This window comes from Petaurus breviceps, unplaced genomic scaffold (assembly GCF_028583685.1).
Source record: "Petaurus breviceps papuanus isolate PSGF00001 unplaced genomic scaffold, PetGlider_PUasm1.0 178, whole genome shotgun sequence".
Taxonomy (NCBI): Eukaryota; Metazoa; Chordata; class Mammalia; order Diprotodontia; family Petauridae; genus Petaurus; species Petaurus breviceps.
This window is the reverse complement of record NW_027185777.1, coordinates 6,853,607-6,874,784: the sequence shown is the minus strand read 5'-3', so window position 1 is coordinate 6,874,784 and position 21,178 is coordinate 6,853,607. Positions and strand designations below refer to the sequence as shown.

The 21,178-nt window shown below is 40.4% G+C and overlaps 1 protein-coding gene across 1 annotated transcript in view; it reads left to right on the top strand.

The window, feature by feature from the left end:
* Nucleotides 1–356: 356 nt before the first annotated feature.
* Nucleotides 357–21,178, top strand: part of FAM171A1 (family with sequence similarity 171 member A1) — a 197,054-nt gene continuing 176,232 nt past the window's right edge. Inside the window, exon 1 of the mRNA XM_069086249.1 lies at nucleotides 357–620. Within this exon, the coding sequence (XP_068942350.1) occupies nucleotides 524–620 (97 nt within the window). The 5' untranslated portion in view covers nucleotides 357–523. The remainder of the gene's footprint in view (nucleotides 621–21,178) is intronic.

Sequence of the window (21,178 nt, the reverse complement as noted above, 5' to 3'; positions counted from 1 at the left end):
CACGAGTCCGGCTCGTGGGCCGCTCCACGGGCTGGGGGCGAGCCAGCCCGCGTGCGCGCCTGTGTGCGCTGGCTGAGGGGAGCCGACCCGGCCAGGAAGGGGTTAAATACTTGGTGGAGCCGCCGCCGCCGCGGCGGCGACTCTTCAGGGAAACCCAGCAGTGTGTGGAGGCGAGGGGCGCGAGCGAGCGGGCGGGCGGGCGAGCCCGTGGGATGCGGAGCCCGGGGGCCCCCGGCGGCGGCGGGAGGAGGAGGGCGCACAATACCGCCGCGGGGAGCCGGGGCAGCAGCAGCAGCAGCAGCAGCAGCAGCAGCACCAGCAGCCGCAGCCGAGACAGCAGCAGCTGCGGCGGAGGCAGCGGCCGCAGCATCCCGGGCCGGAGCTGCCTGATGCGGGCGGCGGGAGGAGCCGCAGTCGGAGCCGCAGCCGCAGCCCGAGCCCGAGCCCGAGCCCGAGCAGCCTCCACCCCCGCCGCCGCTGCCGCCTCTCCCCGGCCCGGTGCCTGCGGCTGCGGCGGGCGGCAATGAGCAGGTCCGCGGCGCTGCTGCTGCTGCTGTGCCTGCTGGGCTGCAACGTGTGGAAAGCGGTGACCAAGACCTTGCGGGAGCCCCGGGCTCAAGGTTGGTGCGGGGCCGGGGGCCGGGGGGCGGGGGGCGCTTTGTGCTGGCTGAGACACTGCGGAGGCGAGGCGGCTGCGGCCCAGAAGGGGGAGGGTCTGGGGGCTTCATTGTGTTCGCTGGGGCGAGGGCCGGGGTGCCCCAGGGGCAGATGCTCCCGGAGGGGGGAGGGGAGGAGAACTGGAGAGGGGGGGGAACCAGCTGCTGCTGTTGGCTGAATGGAGGGCTCATTGCATTGATCCGTGTGCGGGCACGCACACACAGAGCACACACAAGCACACCCATCCATCCCTTCCTTTTGGGTTATTGAGAGGAGAAGGGATCTCACCTCCCTCTCTGCCCTCTCTCCCACCCCCTCCATGGTAAGCTTCGTTCCAGAAAGGTGGCCGGGGTACTGGTTGGGGGGGCGGGGGTGTAGCTGGACGCCGACCTCGGGCTCTTTTGTTGGGTGCAGGCTACTAGAAGACTGTTCGTATTGGAAAGATCACCGCCTTCCAGTCCCAATCCCTCCAGGGCTTCTCCCCTTTTTATTTCCTGGGGAGTGCCAGGGCGCACCCTACTGCCCGGGCCCCAAGCTCCTACAAGGATCAGCTCTGTTCCCGTCCCACGCACCCCCCTTCCCCCCAACCCTGGTTGCTGCTGCTGCTGTTGCTGTAGGTTTCCCTGCTCTTTTGCACAGAATAAAGCGATCTGGCAGCTCTGGAAAGTTTCTAGGCTTTTTCCTTCCCCTGCTCCTCATCTGGCATCTTTTCTGGCCCCTTCGTGATTCCCCCGGAGATACAGGAATCAATACCCTTACCCCTCCTCCGCCCTCCCCCGTTTTGGAGGAAAAAAAAAAGGAAAGCCGTAACCAACTTTAAAAAAAATTGGCCTCTTTAAATTCTCTTGTTTGCCGGCTTCTGGGTTCAAGTGGTGGCCTCAGACAAATGACAAGCCCATCTTTTGTTTTTAAGGTTGGATTTAGTTTGGGGAAATCCGGATTCGTCCTTTTGCATGCTCTCTTTTGGAGGAGACTAATCCAGCTTTCCTGGGGCTGCCCTTTGAAAAGAAAGTGTGGTTGGTGGCTCTGGCTGGAGTGTGAAGCTCTCCCCAGCCCTCAGGACTGCTTGTCCGTGGCCCCCAGATCTCACATTCAGAGCAGCAGAGAGGAGTTTGGTGAGAAGCAAAAACTCCTGATGTCCTTTCAGTCGAGAGTAACACCTGCACTGGACAGGCAGACCAGCCACCCCTTATTTTGAGGTGGGAGATACTCCCCCTGAGATTATTCCTGCAGGTAGGGGTGGGGGGAGAAGGGAAGGAGGGAAGGGAAGAGAGAGAGACAGACAGAGACAGAGAGAGAAACACAGAGAGAGAGAGCCAGAGAGCCAGCCCTGCTTTATTCAGCATTGCCTGGACTTAACATCTGAGAGCTTGTCTCTCCAATTTGTCACAGTGAGGCCCTGGGTACAATCTGCTGGTGTTATGTTGTTACCTAAAGTGTATAATAGAGGCTGGCAATCTGAGCATGCTCTGTGTTACTTTGGTGCAATCTCTTGCTTTGATTCTTATCCACAGGTTATCAAATTAGGCTTCCAGTATAAATAGGTTAGGAATGTATGGGTGCAGGTAATGTGCTGGCAGCTCAAAGGGTCATAGATTGAGAGCTGAAAGGGGCCTCAGAGGTTATCTAGTTGGCCCTGTTCAGCTTACAGCTGAGAAAATTGAGGCCAAGAGACCCTAACTGACTGGGCCAAGGTTACCCCGATAGCCACAGAGCACTTTGGCTTCAGGTCCTCCAAGTTCAATGATCTTTCACTTGCACTTGTAATGACAGAACTTGATTTGATCTGTCCAGGATTCCATTAACTGTAGTTGTATTTCATTGTGACTTCTTTAGATTTTTTTAAGGACTTTAGATGTATTTACACTAATTGTTCTTTTAGCAATTACACAAGGTCCTCCATTTTAAAGGAGGGACAAAGAAAAGATTGCCTTTAACATTTGAAACAAGTGAGTGTAGAGAAACAAGTAGGTATACAATTTATAACAACTGATTAAAGAATGGTGGCTGGGTTTTTTTTTACTTGTTTTTTATGAAGAATCCATTGTGAATTTCACACTGAATGGGCTCTTCCTCAGTCAAACTGACACCTGTTAAAGACATTAGCTTGAGAAGGCCAAGGTCCCCCACTGCATCCTGGGCCATCTCCAGTTATTCTGATCCATATCTGGCCACTAGACCCAGATGGCTCTGGAGGAGAAAGTGAGGCTGGTGACTTTGCACAGCCCTCCCTTACTTAAATCCAATTTATTTGCATTTCATGGCATCACCTCCCTGATGGCATGGTCCTCTTTGAGAATGAAGGACTAACAGCAAGTCTAAAGCCCATTTCAGAGTTCTGCTTCTTAGTAATCAAACTCCATATGTAATGCTCAGAAATGACATAATGATGTGAAGTTCCTGAGATCATCTTTATAATAACTTTGTAGATCTTCTGATATGATGTATGAGTAGGGTGCATGCCCTAGATATCTTGGGATCCCAGTGACTTAAATGGTCTTGTGCTAGATAGGGACTGTTAACTTGGCATGTTTTCATTTCTGTTTCCCTACCCTTCCTTATTTAGGATAAATTCTTAAAAAGTAGTTGAAAACCACAGTTAGAGCAGGAACTAGTGTCATTTTTTAAGGAATAGGGAATTTCTAGTTTCACATCTTTTAACTTATCCTTAACTCACCAACCAAGGTGAAGTGCTATGATGGTAGTGGTCATATGGAGGACTGGATCTGGAGTCAGGAAGAGTAGGGTTATCCTAGTTCTTTCGGTGACTACCTGCCTCATCTTGGTTGCCCCTTGACCTTTGTTCCATAGTTTTTCATCAGTAAAATAAAGGGATTAGACCAGAGAAATTCCCAGGTCCCTTCTGGCACTAGATCTATGATCTTTGAAAATTGTTTTTGAACTTAAATTTAAAAAAAAGAAACAAAAGTTCTTTTTTAAAAGAAGATTGATCGTCCCTCTTACTGTAGCCTAATTTGCAGTACCTGAGTTAGGATCTGAGACCGATTCTGAGACAGAGAGATAGATTGATGAATGAATGGTTGAGTAGATGGATGGATGGATGTCTGGGCTCTCAAGGCATAAGACTACATTACAAATGGGTCAGCCTATGTAAACTGATTCTGATTTGACAGAATGCACCACAGCCTCAGGAAGTCTTTTGGCAGAAGCAATTTTAGACATTTATTTTCATGGTGCTAATTCAATTTGTTGATCTCAGATAATATTGCTATAGGTTTTCTCTGCTCAGAAATGGAGTCCAACTTTGTTCTGTTTTGTGTTGGGTCATAGGTCATAGATTTAGAGCTAGGAAAGGACCTTAGTAGTGATTTAGTCCAGCCTCATTTCACGAATATAGGAAATGAGGGTCAGAGAAATAAAGTGACTTGCCACAGTTAGCATGTAGCAGAACAGAGATTCAAACCCAGTTGCTTTGGCTCCAAACTCAGCTCTCTTTCCACTTAGTTACACTCCCTATAACCTACTGTGAAGTTGGGGCATGCTTTCCTTTTTGCTTCAGAAGTTTCATCCAGGTCCTTTTGTCAGAAGCACTCAAGAGTTTTACTTTGAGCCAGCCAACTTTCAAATTATATAAGCTCAGCTTCTGTGACCTTTTAAAATGAGGGAGGAGTCAGTCAGTACTCATGGGCCTCTGAGGTCCCTTTCAGCCCTGTGTCAAAGATCCTGTGAAACATAACTCATAAAACATTACATCATTTGTTGTTCTCCAGGAGGACCAAAATGACATCACGATAGTGGGGGTCAGGGTACGGTGCGTTGGGCTGTGGCTGTGTGTTAGGAAGACGTTACCACAGGTTGAACACTACAATCCATGTGAATATTTGGGGTGGATTCTGTAAATTTGTGCATCACATTTCTTTTAAGAAACTACAATTCTACTTTGCTTCTTCCTTGATTCCTGCCCATGCTGGGTAGTCCTGTGCCAATGTTTCCCATGCCTCACAGTCAATACCAGAGTTCTTCAGAAAGACCTTGAGAGTATCCTTGTATTGATTCTCCTGACCTTCATGTGAGCACTTGCCTTGTGTGAGTTTATCAGTAAAATCGTGTTTTAGGCAAACACAAATTTAATATTCAAATAAGGTGACCAGTTCATTGGAGTTACACTCTGCTTGAGTTTGAATGCTTGACAGTCTCATGTTCTAAGACTGGGATGGGGAACCTGCAGCCTCTAGGCCACATGTAGCCCTCTAGGTCCTCAAGTAGCCCTTTGATTGAATTTAAACTTCACAGAACAAATCCTCTTAATAAAAGGATTTGTTCTGTAAAACTTGAACTCAGTCAAAAGGCCACACCAAGGACACAGAAGGCCACATGTGGCCTCAAAGCTGCAGGTTCCCCGCCCCTGGTCTAAGGCTTTTATCTAGAATTTCTCACTCAGGCTTTCTATGACTGCAGGTGGGGCATATTTGAATGGATTTGGGTGTGGAATGGAATACCTTTGTGTATTTGTTCCTGAAAATAGTTATACTCCCTGAAGGCCACAGAATTAGGCACCTACAAAGGGGAGACTGATAGACTGTGCAAACATATGCCATGTAACTTTGAAACCAAACTGGTCATTTGCTAACAGAGGGTCAGGACTGGGTCTTAAGGGCTAGCATCAAGACCTGTGTAATCTCTAACTTACTGTGAGTTGTCTAAAGTCGATGTAATTGTAGATAGACTATACTGACTTCTTTGTCATCTCAGTAAAGTGAGACAAATCTTGGCATCGGGGGCTGTATTTGGGGTGTTTTTCAAGATCATTCTTTCTTAAACTGGGTTTGGGCTGTCCGAGTGAGCCTTGTAGAATTACTTCATAAACTACATGCCAAGTAGCAGAAGATGCTGTGGGAATTACCCAACCTGCTTTATTTGTGTTGAAATTGTGTTAGAAATAGCTAGCTAAATAAAACACCTGCTATCACACTGTAGGAAGGTGAAAGATTTGGAATTAACAGAGGTCTGCTGGGATTCCTTGCCAGCCAGGTGAAAGAATTCCTCCCAGAGACAGTCAAGGTGTCTGGAAATTTGGAAGCAAGGTCTGTTGCATGGTTTTAGGAATTAATTTTGTGTTCTGTTTACTTTTTTATATTCTGATTATCTGTAATCAGGGAATCTGATTAAGCTAAAATCATTTACTAAATAGGTCATATCTTCTAAGGAATAATCTCTAAAAACACTGACGTTCAGGGTCAGCATTTATGACCTTGAACTTGTCTTATGACTGAAGTCCCTGTTTCTAATTTTTTGCTGTCTTTAATGAATAAGTACTTTCTCTTTCCCCAGAAGGTGGTAGTTACCAATCAAAGGGCAGAGTATAGACATACACACATACATATATTTTCTAAGGAAAATTGGGAAATTAGCCTAATCCATCATTTAGACTGGGATCAACACTTGAACCAAAGGCTCATAGATCTAGAAGGGACCTGAACTTCTACAGAAAATATTTTTCAACCCCATAATGACTTTAACTACTTTGCATAATTTATGCTTATTTACTTTGTGTTTGTGCTACATTTTTTTGTATTTACTTATATATTATGCTTATCATATAAATATGTATGTATATATAATTTTACATATGTATAAAATAAAAAAACGCCTATGTTCCATTTTAGAAATGGAGTCCCCTCCATGTTTTTCTGAAATAGTTGACTCACCTTTTACATTTAAAATCATTCTGCCTCTCTCTGAAAGTTTCTCTCTGTTTCCTCTGCTGACTCCTCTCCCTTCTTCTACTTGCTGAGAGTGTTGCCCAAGATTCAGGACCCTTGTTCATTTTCTTGACTTGTAATGACTCACATAACTCAAAAAGTTTCTTTCAGTTTCATCTTTTTTCTTGATGGATGCCAGATCTATATAGAATCATGGCATTTCTGAGTTGGAAAGGACTTTTAAGATCCTGGAGGCCCAGAAAAGGGATGAGGCAGTGACTTATCCAAGGTCAATGAGTTAGCTGATCCAAAACTAAAGTTTAGGTATCTTGATATCAACCACAGTCAGTATTCTTTTTCTGTTATCTGAATTTCTAGCTAGAACTGACATCTAGGTAAGTCTTGCCATATCCAGGCCAGGGTTCTTTTCATATTATCTGATTTTCCAGGTGTGATCTGTTTCTGAATTCTGGTATCTTATCTCCATAGATCAATGGAATATTTCACAAAGGTCCCCTAGGATCACCTCAGACTTAACCTATACTCTCTAATCATTGTTTTCCACCCAATGAGATCCTGCCAGTCTATAAAGCAAATTTCTAAGTTTCCTCATTTGTAAAATGAGGGAGTGAGGCTAGAAAAAATGAGGGTTCCCCATATTTTAAATGTCATGATTCTATGGTCTTGCTGTTATTTGGTCATTTCAGTCTTGTCTAACTCTTCATGACTGCATTTGGGGTTTTCTTGGGAGAGATACAGGAGTGGTTGGCCATTTCCTTCTCTGGCTCATTTGACAGATGAGGAATTGAGGCAGATGGGGTAAAGTGACTTGCCTGGGGTCATGAAACTAGTAGGTGTCTGAGGCCAGATTTGAAGTCATGAAAATGTTTTCCTCACTCCCGGCTTGGCCTTCTCTATCCACTATGCCACCACTATCTTGACGTAGTCTTATTTTTGTCTAGACTTGGCCAAATGATCTTTGGGCCGGGCCTTCCCTTCCCTTCCTCCACTGCCCCCCCCATATATATGTGTATGTACATGTATGTGTGTATAAGTATGCATGTGTATGTGTGTGGGAGGACCTTCCATTTCCCTTCCATCATGCACACACTTTATTGGTGACAGAAATATCTAAGTCTTCAGACCTTTTAAACTTTCCTAACTAGATGCCCTATGGGCATTTCAAACTCAAATGTCCAAAACAGAGCTCCTTTCCTGTCCCAAATCCACCCCTCTTCTGAACTTCCAATTTCCTTTGGGAGGGTCCCTCCCTCAGAGTCATTCCAGCCTCCTCTCTTCCTCAGTCCACTATCAGTTGTCCATTCTGCTGCCACAACATTCCCTCATCTCAATCCATCAGTCCACTCACACGGGTACCACCCTCGTTCAGGTTCCCATCACCTTTTGCCTGGACTTCTTCAGTAGACTTGTAAAAGGTGTTGCACCTGGAGTTGGCCAGACCAGAACTACCTTCTGCTTGGTGACACTCACTAATCAAGTGTCCCTGGGCAAATTCACTTAACTTTTTTTGCCTCTATTACTTCATCTCTAAGATGTAGCTAATAATAGCAACTAACTCTCAGGTTTGTTGTGAAGATAAAATGGGATATTTGTAAAGCATCATGGAAATCTTAAATGCTATGCAAATATCAGTTGATATTATTTTTTTTTGTCTTTTTGGAGGGGGGAAAGCAGGGCAATTGGGGTTGACTTGCCCAAGATCACAGGGCTAGTAAGTATTAAGTGTCTGAGGTTGGATTTGAACTCAGGTCCTCCTGACTCCATGGCTGGTGCTCTGTTCACTGCACCACCTAGCTGCCCCACTTATTATTATTAATCGTTATATATTTTGAAGCATCTAGGTGACACAGTGCATAGAGTGCTAGACCTGAAGTCAGAAAGATTAATCTTCCTAAATTCAAATCTTAACCCTGTTTGCTTCAGTTTTCTTATCTGTAAAATGAGCTGAAGAAAGAAATGGCAAGCTGCTTCAGTATCTTTTTCAAGAAAATCCTCCCCACGAAGAGTCACAAATGACTGAAATGGTTGAGCACATAGCTGTTTAAAGTGGCTTGGTGTAGTTTGAATTAGTTTATACCTCTATCATTCTTAGTCAGAAAACCAGCTTCTTTTCAAAGCCTATTAGCATTTGGCAAATGTGTTAATTTTCATTGTGGAAAAACTTGAACCCAGTAAAGGGAAGGGAAAATGAGATAAATATAGTCTTATGTCAAAGATGTAAAATGTTATACAAATAGAGATTAAAAAGTCATAACTTGGAAATAATTTATTGTCTCTCCATGGGAGGATTTTGCACGGATATGTGTATTTGATCTTTGTATTCAAAAAGTTATTCTTTTGGTTTTCTTCTCCCTTTTTCTCTTCTTCGACCTTTCCCCCTCCTCTTTCTCTCTGTTTTTTTAAACCTAGGCTGTCTTACCCTTCTTAGGCAGTCAAGTGTTTGTCATAGCCTGCTGCAACTCTAGATCTGAAGCCTGCTCTAGATCTGAAGAGATCTCTCATTCTCAGCCTCCCTGGTAGCTGGAATTACAGGTGTGGGCCACTCCACCCTGCTGCCATCTTTTGTTTCAAAACTGTGTGTGTGTGTGTGTGTGTGTGTGTGTGTGTGTGTGTGTGTGTGTGTGTGTGTGTAGGACAATGATCAAGCAAATGTGTATATTTAAAGAATATGAAGTCATACTTTGAAAAAAAAAAGATTGTGGAAACACAGAAAAGGTGTTATTAAATATTAAATAAAGCTATTATTCCTTGAAGTTTTCCAATAAAACGACAAATCATTAATGTGCTTTTATTCTCTGAAATACAAACAAGAATTACTGCTTTTAAACAGCATTGATGTTAAAACAAAGCAAGCTCCTTGAAACTTTGTTGTCAAAACAAGTTGCAAGTATTTTAAGAAAAGATGTTTCATTTGTTAGTAACTTAGCAAACTTTTTCCACATATTTATCTAGGAATTAGACTAGAAAAAGTTCTCATAAAGCCTTGTCCTTTTGGGTTTTTTGGAGGGGGGAAGGCAAGGCAATTAGGGTTAAGTGACTTGCTGTAATGTTAATGGGATTTAAGATCTTCCCCATCCATTAATAGACCTCAGGTGGAGCCCATTAAGGGAAGGTTGTTTAGGGGAGGCTTGCTTATAGGAAGGCTTTCACACCTTTTGTTACTTTGTAATTAGGCAGTTGGGTATATATACTCTGAGGTTAGCATTTTGTTTGGGTCTCAGTCTTTGAAAGTTTGTTCTTTTGATTTGACCAGATGAGACTTTGGGTAGCCATTAAGGAGGCCCACCCCCCAGCTTTGAAAAACCCAGATATTGGTGTTTTCTTTGGTATCTGTGTATGTGTTGCCTTGGTCAGACAGTTGGATTTGTCTGTTGATCTGTGCTAATTTCTCAGACAATTAGAAGCCTTCTCTGTTGGTCTTTATTTCTCTGCTTGTATTTTCTTTGTATTTTCTGTTTTTATTTTTTCCGAAGTTCAGGGTGCTGATTTTTTCCCCTGAACTAGTGAATATAATTTTAAAACATTTTTGACCCCTTCAGCAGCTAACATTCCTAGTAAAGCTCTTCTAAGAACCTGTGGTAGCAGCCATCCTGGCTATGCCATTGTGGTTGCTGCTACATTTGCCCAAAGTCACACAGCTAGTTAAGTGTCAAGTGTCTAAGGCAGGATTTGAACTCAGGTTCTCTTGACTTCAGGGTTGGTACTCTATTCACTGCACCACCTAGCTACTCCTAAGCATTGTCCTTTTACAGAATCAGACATTTCTCTGAAGTTCTGGCTTTAGAAAGATAATCATTTTACTTGTAGAATGGGAAGGAATTTGGTCCATCTGTGGAAAGGATGTATATAAAGCAGTATGATACAGTCTATACAGTGGGGATCTTCCTTTGGTGACTCAACTGTTCTCTGAAGGTTTATCCAAGAAGACCACCTTGCACTTGTGTGCATTCCCTAGGAACACCTTGTCAGATTTTGAACTTGTCTCAAAAGACATCATGCCACATGAACCATATTAGTGCTCATGTTATTTTAACTGAATTAACCCAGCTGCAATTCACCACTAAATTCAGGAAATCTTGATCTGATATTTATATAGCCACATTCATCATTAACTGCCAGATTTATATTATCTGGAGCCTGCCATAAAGTATAGGAAAGAAAAAGCATATTGAAACAACTAGGTGGTACTGTGGCCTTAGATACCCAGTAGCTGGGTGACCCTGGCGAAATAACTTAACCTTTATTGGCCTCATTTTATTCATCTGTAAAATGAGAACATATATGTATATGTGTGAGTGTGTGATTACAAAGCATTGAGCATTTTTAAAAAAATGTTATCTACATTTTAGCCCTTTTTCTCAGAGTCCAATGATTCTGCCATTTGTTCATGATATTTTCAGAACTTCTAGCATTTTCTTCTGAGACCATGTTCTGTTTTTTAATAGCCTTCATGATAGCAAGATATTATTCCTTGAGAGAAGGTTTGATTTTAATAGTAGCTAAAAGTAATTCAGAATCTCTATTATTAAATAAAATGAGTGATCAAGAAGAATGATTTTTGTTTTGGGTCAAAAAACCCCCACTAAGCATATGCCAGTGTGTTGTCCAAAGAAGGCAGTTGGTATTTGTTCAGTTATTTCAGTCATGTCCCATTCTTCCTGATCCTGTTTGGAGTTTTCTTGGCAAAGATACTGGAGTGCTTTGAAATTTCCTAATCCAACTCATTTGATAGATAAGGAAATTGAGACAAACAGGGTGAAGTGACTTGACCAGGGTTGCATGGCTAGTAAGCTTCTGAGGCCAGATTTGAATTCAGGTTTGCCAGATTCTGGGGCAGCTAAGTGATTGGTACAGTGGATTACACTGTTGGTGCACTGAAGGATTAAAGTTTCCTGACTCCAACCTTGGGGCTCTATGAGCTTTGCCACTCAGCTGGTGTCTGGTTACTCATTCTTCGGTTTTCATTACATAGAAACTCTGAAAGGCTTTAGAATGGCTACCTAATATAACAAAGGACTATTTGATCTTTTGGAATGAGTTCTCAGCTAGCCATGTGTGTATGACGTCAAATAAAAAAATTGGCATTGTCTTCACTTGAGATTTTTGTCATTTGTGCTGTTAGGGGCTGTGGGGCTTTATGTTTTTCATAATGGACTTTGACACTGAGTTTTGATGCCAAACTGGAAACATCACTTTTCTTCATCATTTACTATTTTTCTCGGAAAGAAGCCATTTTGCCTAACTTCCCTTGAAAAATCTAAATGAAGGGGCAACTAGCTTGCGCAGTAGTGAATAGAGAGCACCAGCCCTGGAGTCAGAAGGGTCTGAGTTCAAATCCAACTTCAGACACTTAACACTTACTAGCTGTGTGACCTTGGGCAAGTCACTTTACCCCAATTGTCCTACCTTCCCCCCTCCAAAAAGCAAAAAAAAAAAAAAGGAGAAAAAAGAAAAATTTAAATGAGTGAAGACTTAACTGTTTTCATTCATTGCTCAAAGTGCATGATCGGGACCTCACAAAGATGCCATTGTTTCTTGAGTTTTTTTTTTTTCAGAATTGGCTTTATTTCTTGTCATTATTATCATAGGCAGTTTTCTCTTGGAATAAACCAAATCATTGCATCAAGCTTCTTTGGTCCTGTGCTGTGGGTGGTTAGAGTTCGTATATCATCATTATAGAGTCTTCCTTAAATCTTTTGTGTTGATCAGAAATTCTATATGGATAATACAGAAGGTGACCTCGGGCAAGTCACTTCAAAACTCTTTGATTCTGTGGGGAAGGGGGGCAAGGGAAGGAAGAAAAAAAGAAAGAAAAGAAATTTACATGATTAGTTGTATATTTAAAAGGAATAGCAAATTGTACTTAGTAGATTTTCAGTTTCATGTGCAATCATTTTTTTTTAATTATACTGTTATGGAAATGCTTGTTTTATTCCACAAATTAAAAATAAAATAAATAAATAACTCTAACCCTTACATTCCTCATTTCTGAGATGGGGATAATACCTGTATTATGTACCAACTCTTACAGTGTGTTACAAGGATCAAATTAGATAATTTTGTAAATCATAGCTCTTGTTTTATATTGATACAAAACAATGGGTGTTCCACATTACAGCAGCTACCAGTACAAGACTAATTGGCTTCTCTTTATTATTTTTTCTTCATCATTCATTCTTGCTTTTTATAATTATATCAGTCTTGTTCCCATAGACCTTTTTCCTTTACTCAGTCTCTTCCCCAATTGAACCTTTTCTTGTAACAAAGAAAAATGCTTAAGCAAAACCAAGGGTGTCACTGACCACAGGTATAATACCCTCTCCATATACCCCTACATCCATAGTAGTCCCCTTGCTCTCCTGAGGTATTATAAGTGTATTTCACCATCATTACTCTAGGACTGAGATTGGTCATTACAATTAGGCAGAGTTTGACTGCTTTTTAGTGGTATATTTATTTACGTTACTCATATATCTTGTTCTTACTGGTCTTGGAGTCAGCAAGTTCAAAACCTCACTGATATTAGCTTGACCTCAGTTTCCTCGTCTATAAAAGGGAGGTGTTGGACTTGATGGACTCTGAGAGCCCTTCTTGCTCCAAATCTATGCTCCCATGTTCTCCTGGTTCTGCCTATTTCAGCTTGTGTCTGTTAATATCACCTTGAATTTCTCATATTTTTTTAATTTCTTACGGAACACTAATATTTCATTACTTTCATATGTCAAACATCCTTTAGCCATTCTTTGGCCAGGGATCTACTTTTGTCCAGTTTTTGCTAGAAACACACAAAAAACCCCACCGCTGTGAATACTTTTACATATTTTTAGGATCTTTCTCTCTTTGATCTCCTTGGGCCAATGCCCAGTAATGGGTAGAAGGGCATGATCAGTTTAGTAACTTTTTTCAAATAATTCCAGATTGATTTCTGAAATCATTGAATCCATTTGCTACTCCACCAACAGAGAACAAGTGGCCTGTCTTCCCATAGCCAGTCTGACATTGCCCATTTCTATCTTTTTTTTTCTTTCCCTCTTTGAGAGGTGTATGATGAAACCTCAGAGGTTTATCTTCAAAGTACTAGGCAGGCTGAAAATGTTACAACTTGTCCCCGTTCCCATCAATCCTCATTTGCTTCCAAGGGCCATAGGAGAAAGCTTGTCTCATTGCTTTTTAATCAAAGCTCTCCTCCAGTTATTACTCCTCCAATTTCTACTTCAAGAGACTGCAATTTTTAATTATAATAATGAGGCAGAGGCTATGGCTCAGAGCAGAGGACAATGGCCTAGGCCAGGGCAAGAACCTTCTTTAATCGGTTTTAGGTATGTATTTTGTCTCTGAAACTCAGGCCCACATAGAGATCAAAGTTGCTCTTGTATATATTTTTTCAAATGTATCACTTTACCGTGTACAAAAATGTAAAGTACAGGTTATCTCAGGCTCTAAGCAGAATAAACTTCGAGGGAAAAATTAATTATGGACCACAGATTTCACCTCATAATAGCTCATAGCTAGAGTTTATATAAGCGCTTAAGAGTTTGCAAAGTGGCTTCTTATTTGATGTAGACAGAAAACTACAGGAAGGCCAGAAAAGATGGTCATACAATTTCAGAATGACTTTCTTTATTAATAACAATGATATTCGAATAGAACTTTAAGGTTTGTAAAGCCATTTATATACATTATCTCATTTGAGCCTATATCAACCCATGTAGTTACTGTAATTAACATTATCCCCATTTTATAGGTGAGGAAGCTGAGCTTCTGTGAGTTTGAATGATCTGCCCAAGGTCACACAGTACATGCCAGAGGCAGCATTTGAGGCCAGGGTCTCTAAAGATGTCAAACCTAGCATCATTCCACTGTCTAACACTGCCTTCTATTTCTGCCTATTGGAGGGAAAGGGAAGGGAAGGCAAGAGTATTTAGAAGTGGTTTTGAAAATGTTATAAGGAATTGGCTTTTTTTCCTTCTTTCACTTTTTTTTTTCCTAGAGGTGGGGATGGTACCTCTACTTGGAATGCTGGATTCATTTTAGATGACGTCATTTCATTATTCATTTTGATTGTTTTGCTTTGTTACCAGAGATCTCTCAGTAATATGTAAATATTGGTGAAGGAAAAACAAACTCATCCATAAATTTTTTTAAAAGGATATTTTTAGAAAAAGAAAACAAATAGGACCAGAATGCTTTCTCTAATTTCGTTTATGATTTCAAAAAGTAGAATAATTTCTCTACAAACAGTAAAGTGAACTGAAAAGAAGACCTTAGACAGCTAGCTTTTGGAGTAAAGACTGAGCCAGCTTGGATGCTTGATTTGTCCCAGACACTAACAGGCTGTCTTAGGGTTCACCCAAGTCCCTCCAGAAGGGATAGGTCAAGAGTGAAAAGAAGCTAATACCCAAAACAATAAGTTTTTACCTTGCCCATGGAGCTGGGGGAAAATGTGGTGTTTGGGGGTAGGGGAAGAAGGGAAGGCAGAGGAGGAAATGGAAACATTGGTCCAAAGGAGTTTGGGAAAATTTTTGTGGGTTTTTGTTGATTCCTGTTATCTTTGCCCATCTGATAGAGCATGAATGGTTGAGTTGACTGTGTGAAAATTCACATACCTGTGGTTACACAGAATTGGCTGCTTGGAGTCACCTTGAACTAATTATTAATGTATTAGGCTCTAGTCATTAGCTTCCCTGGGTACTCAGAGCTGAAAAGAACCTAACCTCCTTTGACCAGTTTCCCACCATTTGATAATAAGTTATCAAGGGAATGTTGTTTCCAAAGTATTGTGTGTGTGTGTGTGTGTGTGTGTGTGTGTGTGTGTGTGTGAGAAATTCCCCCCTCTTCTGATTGTGTTTTCTTATACCTGCTACACAGCTCAGGACTGATATTTTGTTGTTTCAGTTCAGTGTAAAGCTTGGTCTCATAAAGAAGGAATTAAGTAGTCCTAAATATATGGAAGCATGCAACAATCTGGGTAATAGAGATTTCTGGAAAATTCTGTATACGTTATATTTTTGAGGATCATTTTAATGGTACATAGTTTCAGTCCAAGGTTTTAGTATGCCTTTGCTAGATATATTTGTGATGTGTTATTACACAGTTGTGATTACGATTTATATTAATTTGACATTATGTATAAGTGAAGAACGAAATGTATATGTACATACATCATACATCAGTCTTGTCCCCTTTAGACCTTTTTCTCTTACCCAGACCCTTCCCCAGTGGAATTTTTCCTTGTAACAAAGGAAAACATTTAACCAAAATCAAAAGGCACAGTGCCTTTGACCATGTCCTCATCTGTAGTACATAGTATGTATGTGTATGTATATATACATGCATGTATTTGTGTATGTACACAAATATATACAAATACACACACTTATACACATACACAAGCACACTATATACACAGATACACAGATTTAGAGGGCTTAGTGTGTGTGTGTGTGTGTGTGTGTGTGTTTATATGTACATTCTCTCTCTCTCTCTGTTTCTCTGTCTCTCCCTCTCTCTCTTCTTCCCTCCTTCCCTCACTCCCTCTCCCTCAGAGAGCTAGCCTTGGATTTGGGAAGACATGTGTTTAATTCCTGTCTTTCTTGACCTGCTTTTCTGGGTTTAGACTGAATTAATGCTGACCTAGGGACAAAAGTAGGATAGGATTGGGTGTGTGACTTTTGCCTAAGTGTCCAGGTGGCTACCTGAGGAAGGCCTTGTGCCTGTCCATGGTTTTAATCTCTAAATCATAGCTGGAGGCCATTGACATCTGGTTTCACAATCTGGATTACCACTCTTTAGTCCTAGTTTTCAGTAAACCTTTTCTTGCCCACGTCGTTCAGTCTCCCCACTAATTCTGGTTGTAATTTCCTCAGACTTAACTTGCTTAACACTCAAGTCATCTTCTCTTCTCCCTCCCTTCATTAAAAGACTCAGATTGCTGACAAAGTGATTTCTGTTAACGATATTACTCACTATTTTGAGATCAGTAGAAGGACCAGAATCTAACCATACCTTGAATATGAATTGAATATCAATTGACAGTACATTTTTAATCCATTAGACAAAGAAAATAGAGATAGGATGAAAATTTTTATTTCAAACTAAAATGATAACATCTGCTTTAATTATTTGTTTTTAAAGTGCATCAGCACAGGTAGGAGAAATTATAGTCTAGTAAAAACAATTTGTAAAATGGTGCTTCTGCTCCTAATGTTAGTCAACCAAGTTCAAAACCTCCCTATCATCTTTGATTCATTCTTTTCTCCACACCCTCATATTTAATTAAACAAATGTTGAATAAATGCCTGCTGTGTCACAATACCGTGCTAGGCACTGACAGATGCAGACCATTTATAGCTGCAGCCAATTAGTCATTAAGACCTTCATGATTTCAGCTGTATGAGGTGTTTCATCCATCCCTTTGTTGCAGCCACCTAGTTGAGACCCTCATCTTCTGTCTAGTTTCTCTAATACCTTAATAACTGGTCTCCTGCCTCCAGTATCTTCTGCTCCAATCCATGCTACACCAAACCTGCCAATAAATCTTAAAAGATTCCACTTTGATCATGTTGTTCTGCTTCTCATAAAACCTTCAGTCATCCCCCTTTGCCTTCAGGAAAACGTCCAAATTCTTTAACTTGGTACTTAAGGTCCTTCATAGCTAGCCCCTACCTCCCACTATTCCCCTACAAAAACCTCCCCCCACCCCCACTTCAGTCAAACAAAACTGGAAAAGGGACCTAAACACAAAAACAGTATTCTTTCCACTGCTTTCAGTTCAATAAACATTTATCAAGAGCTTGCTATGTGTTGGCACTGTGTTAAATGCTTGGGATACAAAAGTAAGGCAAAGACAGTCTCTGTCCTCAAGGAGCTCACAGTCTTAAGAGGGGAGATAGAGCCTACAAGCAACTTATATACTAACAGTACATTGTACATTTACAAACATGTAGTATATCCTCTTTGTTTAAATATATAAATAGAAGTGTAAGAGCTGTGAGACAGTCCTTTTAAAAAGCTTATTGGAGTCCAGTCCAACCCAACCTTGGGCTCCAGAACTAACCATGTGGAGGTCTTGGCAAGAGTTCAGAGAAGACCCACGAAGATGATTAAAGGGTTTGAAAATAGGACCAAGGAGGAAAATTAAAGGGAACTCAAGAGTCTAGAAAAGAAAAGAATAGGGAGAATTTTAATCTCATAGCCACAGTAATCTATTCTTTGTACAATTCTCTAAAGAAATGAAGTTTCAATTCGTAATATGAAAAATTTTGGTGGACAGTTCTAGTACACCTGTAGCTTCAAAAGCTTATTGGGGGGGTTTTTCTGAAATTTTGGCTGATCAGTTACATTATCTACAATGAAAAATGGAATTGGAGCAATTATGCAAGTATAATGCATATAATAAGATTGATTTTTAAGTGGACCAAAATGACAAAAGTTAGAAAAAGTCAAGGGTGGAAGGGCTAAAAAAAAATATGGAAAATAATACATGGTTGATTTAGTTGTTATTTATTTCATTCATTCTGCACAACAATTTTGGAATTCTGTTTAAAAAAAGAAGTAATGGCACTAAAATATCTATAGCCTTGGTCCAGAGATTCCATTGCATTGACCTCAGTGAAGTCAAGGATAGAAAGATCTCTTCTTTTTCTTCTACTTCCTCCTCTCCCCTTTCCTCTTCCTTCTCCCCCTCTGCCCCCCCCCCCATGTCACATATACACACACACATTTAAGGTTACAATGTGCTTTGCATATTATTATCTCTTTTGGTCCTCACAATAACCCTGTGAGGCAGGTACTATTACTATCCCCATTAAACTGAGACCAGGTGAGATTATGTGACTTACCCAGGATCACACAGCTAGTAAGTATCTGAAACAGAATTTGAACTCAGGTCTTCCTGACTTCCAAGTCCAGCATTCTATCCCGTGTGCCATCTGACTACCTGAGTATAACAAAGTAATCAAAGATATATGGGCTTTGATTTGTAGTAGCATAGAGCTAGAAACAACATGGCTGCTCATTGATAGGGGAATAGCTAAATAAAAATATAGTGCCTGGAGGTTATCTCGGGTGTGCTGGCAACAACAAAAAAGGATGCACAACACACAAGTTTAATCTGCATTGTTAACGTTTTCTCTGCCACTTTCTTGAGTCTAGATATCAGCATAATTAATCAAATCCTAATTTGTAGTATTTGCTCATTTCCAGGGTATAAACAGTCACAATGAAAATTTAATAATTGGCTCTTGCTGACTAGTAGGTGCTGGCCTCAGCAAACTCCGGTGATATAAGGGGTAGAAAGATAAGAAGCGATAGAAAGATTATAGAGAATTGTGGGAGGACTCAAACGAACTGATACAAAATGAAGTGAGTTGAACCAGAAAAATGGCACAGCCTGGTCCTGTTAGTGTGAATAATGAATCCCAGAAGGGGACTGCATTATTCTAATTAGACCATAATTTACATAATTGTAATTTCAAATAGTTCGAATTTAGCTATATGCCACCACAAAAGGGAATTCATTGTTTGCTTTAATTGGCACCTAGTTGTATATACAACAGAAAAGAACAATAACAGTAACCAAGAACACATGAAAATTGAATAATTATAATGGCCAAACATGACTCTGGAGAAGGACTGAGAAACTGTAACCCTCATAGAAAGGAAGGGGAAGGGGAACATAACATTGCATGTGGCATCTGAGTTCATTAGTTGTGTTTTCCTTAGCTACTTTTTTGTTTCCTTTTTTAATCTTTGTTACCAGGGGTGGCTTACAGAGTGGGGATGCATGTATTTGGAAATGAATATGCTGTAAAAATAAAAGGGCATCAATAGAAATAAAATATTTTTAAATAAAAAGGGAACTCAGAATGAGGCATTATTGTTTTTTTTTTTAGAGATACTTCCAATAATTTTCTACTTATATAATTTAAAGCTTTAAAAAAAAAAGTTAGGCTTGTGTTCAAATTATATTTTAACCTTTTGTATAAACAATTATAGATTGTGCCTTTTCTAATTTTCCATTCTAATGAAGATTTTTTAAAGAGTTTCTGATTGAGTATCTCCAATATGTTGACCTTCACCCCCTTTTAAAGAAATCTTAAATGTGTATGGTTGTTAGAGAGAATAAGTGTTGATGGACTCTTTGGACCTAAGCCAGATTTTTCTAATATGTAAGCAGTTCCTTCCCAAGGCTTCATTAACCCTTCATGTATGCAATTGAGAATGCCGAAATAAGTACCTGAAGCAATGTAATTTATGAAATGGAAAGGGTTCATGACACTTAAGAATTGCTTGCTTTATGGTAGTCAAAAAATCAGAATCTGGATGAGAATTACAATTTTTAAGACTGCGATTCCAGAGGTTCAGTGATTGAAGGCTCCCCACTTTTTGACAGGGTGATACAGAACTCAAGATTAAGGAGACGTGCATTTTTGGACACAGCCAGTGTGGGAATTAGGCTTACTTCACTGTGCATATTTGTGATAAGGGATTTTCTTTCAAAGGGGAGGGCTAGGGAGGAAGAGAAAATAAATACTTGTTAATTGAAGAAAATTTTTTAAACAGATTCTGTGGAGCTCTAAAAAGAAATTCAGAAACACTGTTAAGGAATTGGGTCATGCCCTCTTTATTCCCCCAGATAATTTGCTGATGATTAGTTGACACACTACTTGAAAAGACCCAAGATCTCTTTGGTGAGTGTGTTGTCTCCCCTGATGGGAATCACAGCCCCTCCATGCCAAACTCTTCGAAGGGAAAGATGATTTCTTACATAAAATTTGTATCTCTTCTAGAGATGTTTATTAAATGGAAAGTTGAACCCTTTTTTTACACTATCTTCCACTTCCACAAACACTCGTGTATTTGTGTATATAGATATATGTGTATATAGTTGTGTGTATGGGTGTGTGTGTGTGTAGATAGATAGTCTAGACTTCTAATTTTACCTGTCCTTATGGACCTGGATAGCTCACTTGAAACTCAAATTTCCTCATCTGTAAGATGGAGACAATCCTAACACCTACCTCATAGAGTTGTTATAAGATCAAATGAGATTTTATGTGTGTATATACATACATATATAAAGAGGTGTCTATATGTGTGTTTAAACACTACATAAATCTGAGCAGTTATTATTTTTGTTCAGGGAGCTCTTGGTGTAGAATCTCTCTTCATCTATCAGGCGTTTTTTTGAGAGTCAGCTGGGGCATTAAGAAATTAAATGGCTTGCCCATCCATGGTTGCACTGAACAGATCATCCTGATTCCAAGGCTAGCAGTCTGTTCACTATACCATATTTTTCTGGAACTGTCTATGGATCCAAGGGAGAGGGACTTTTGTTCTGCATAGTAGAATTTGTATGCGTGATATAATTATTACTTCTACCTCAAGAGTGGTGTTAGTCCTATGGCCTTTGTTTAGAATATATAAGATTCTAATTAGAAGCATTTAAAATTACTCCCTTGAATGTTACCTCTGTCTCTTTCTTGGTTTTATGTCTGAATAGATTTTTAAAATTTCTTTGGTAAGAGTATTCTCTTACATGACTGCTTTCAGTGTCCATGTATATCAGTTTTGTCTAATTTTAACATAAGGATGTTGGATATACAAGCAGCATTTTGTTTCATTTTTCTAAATCCTGGGAATTATGTGCCGTAGGGAATGTTGGTTCATTAAGAATCTTATTTCATGACCCATTAGAAAATCATTTTCCTGTCTTAAGGAAACTAGAACAGTTAGATGAATGCATTTATGTAGCCCCAAGTATCTCTTTCTGTTTGCGAGCACGTGCGAGTGTGTGTGTGTGTGTGTGTGTGTGTGTGTGTGTGTGTGTGTGTGTG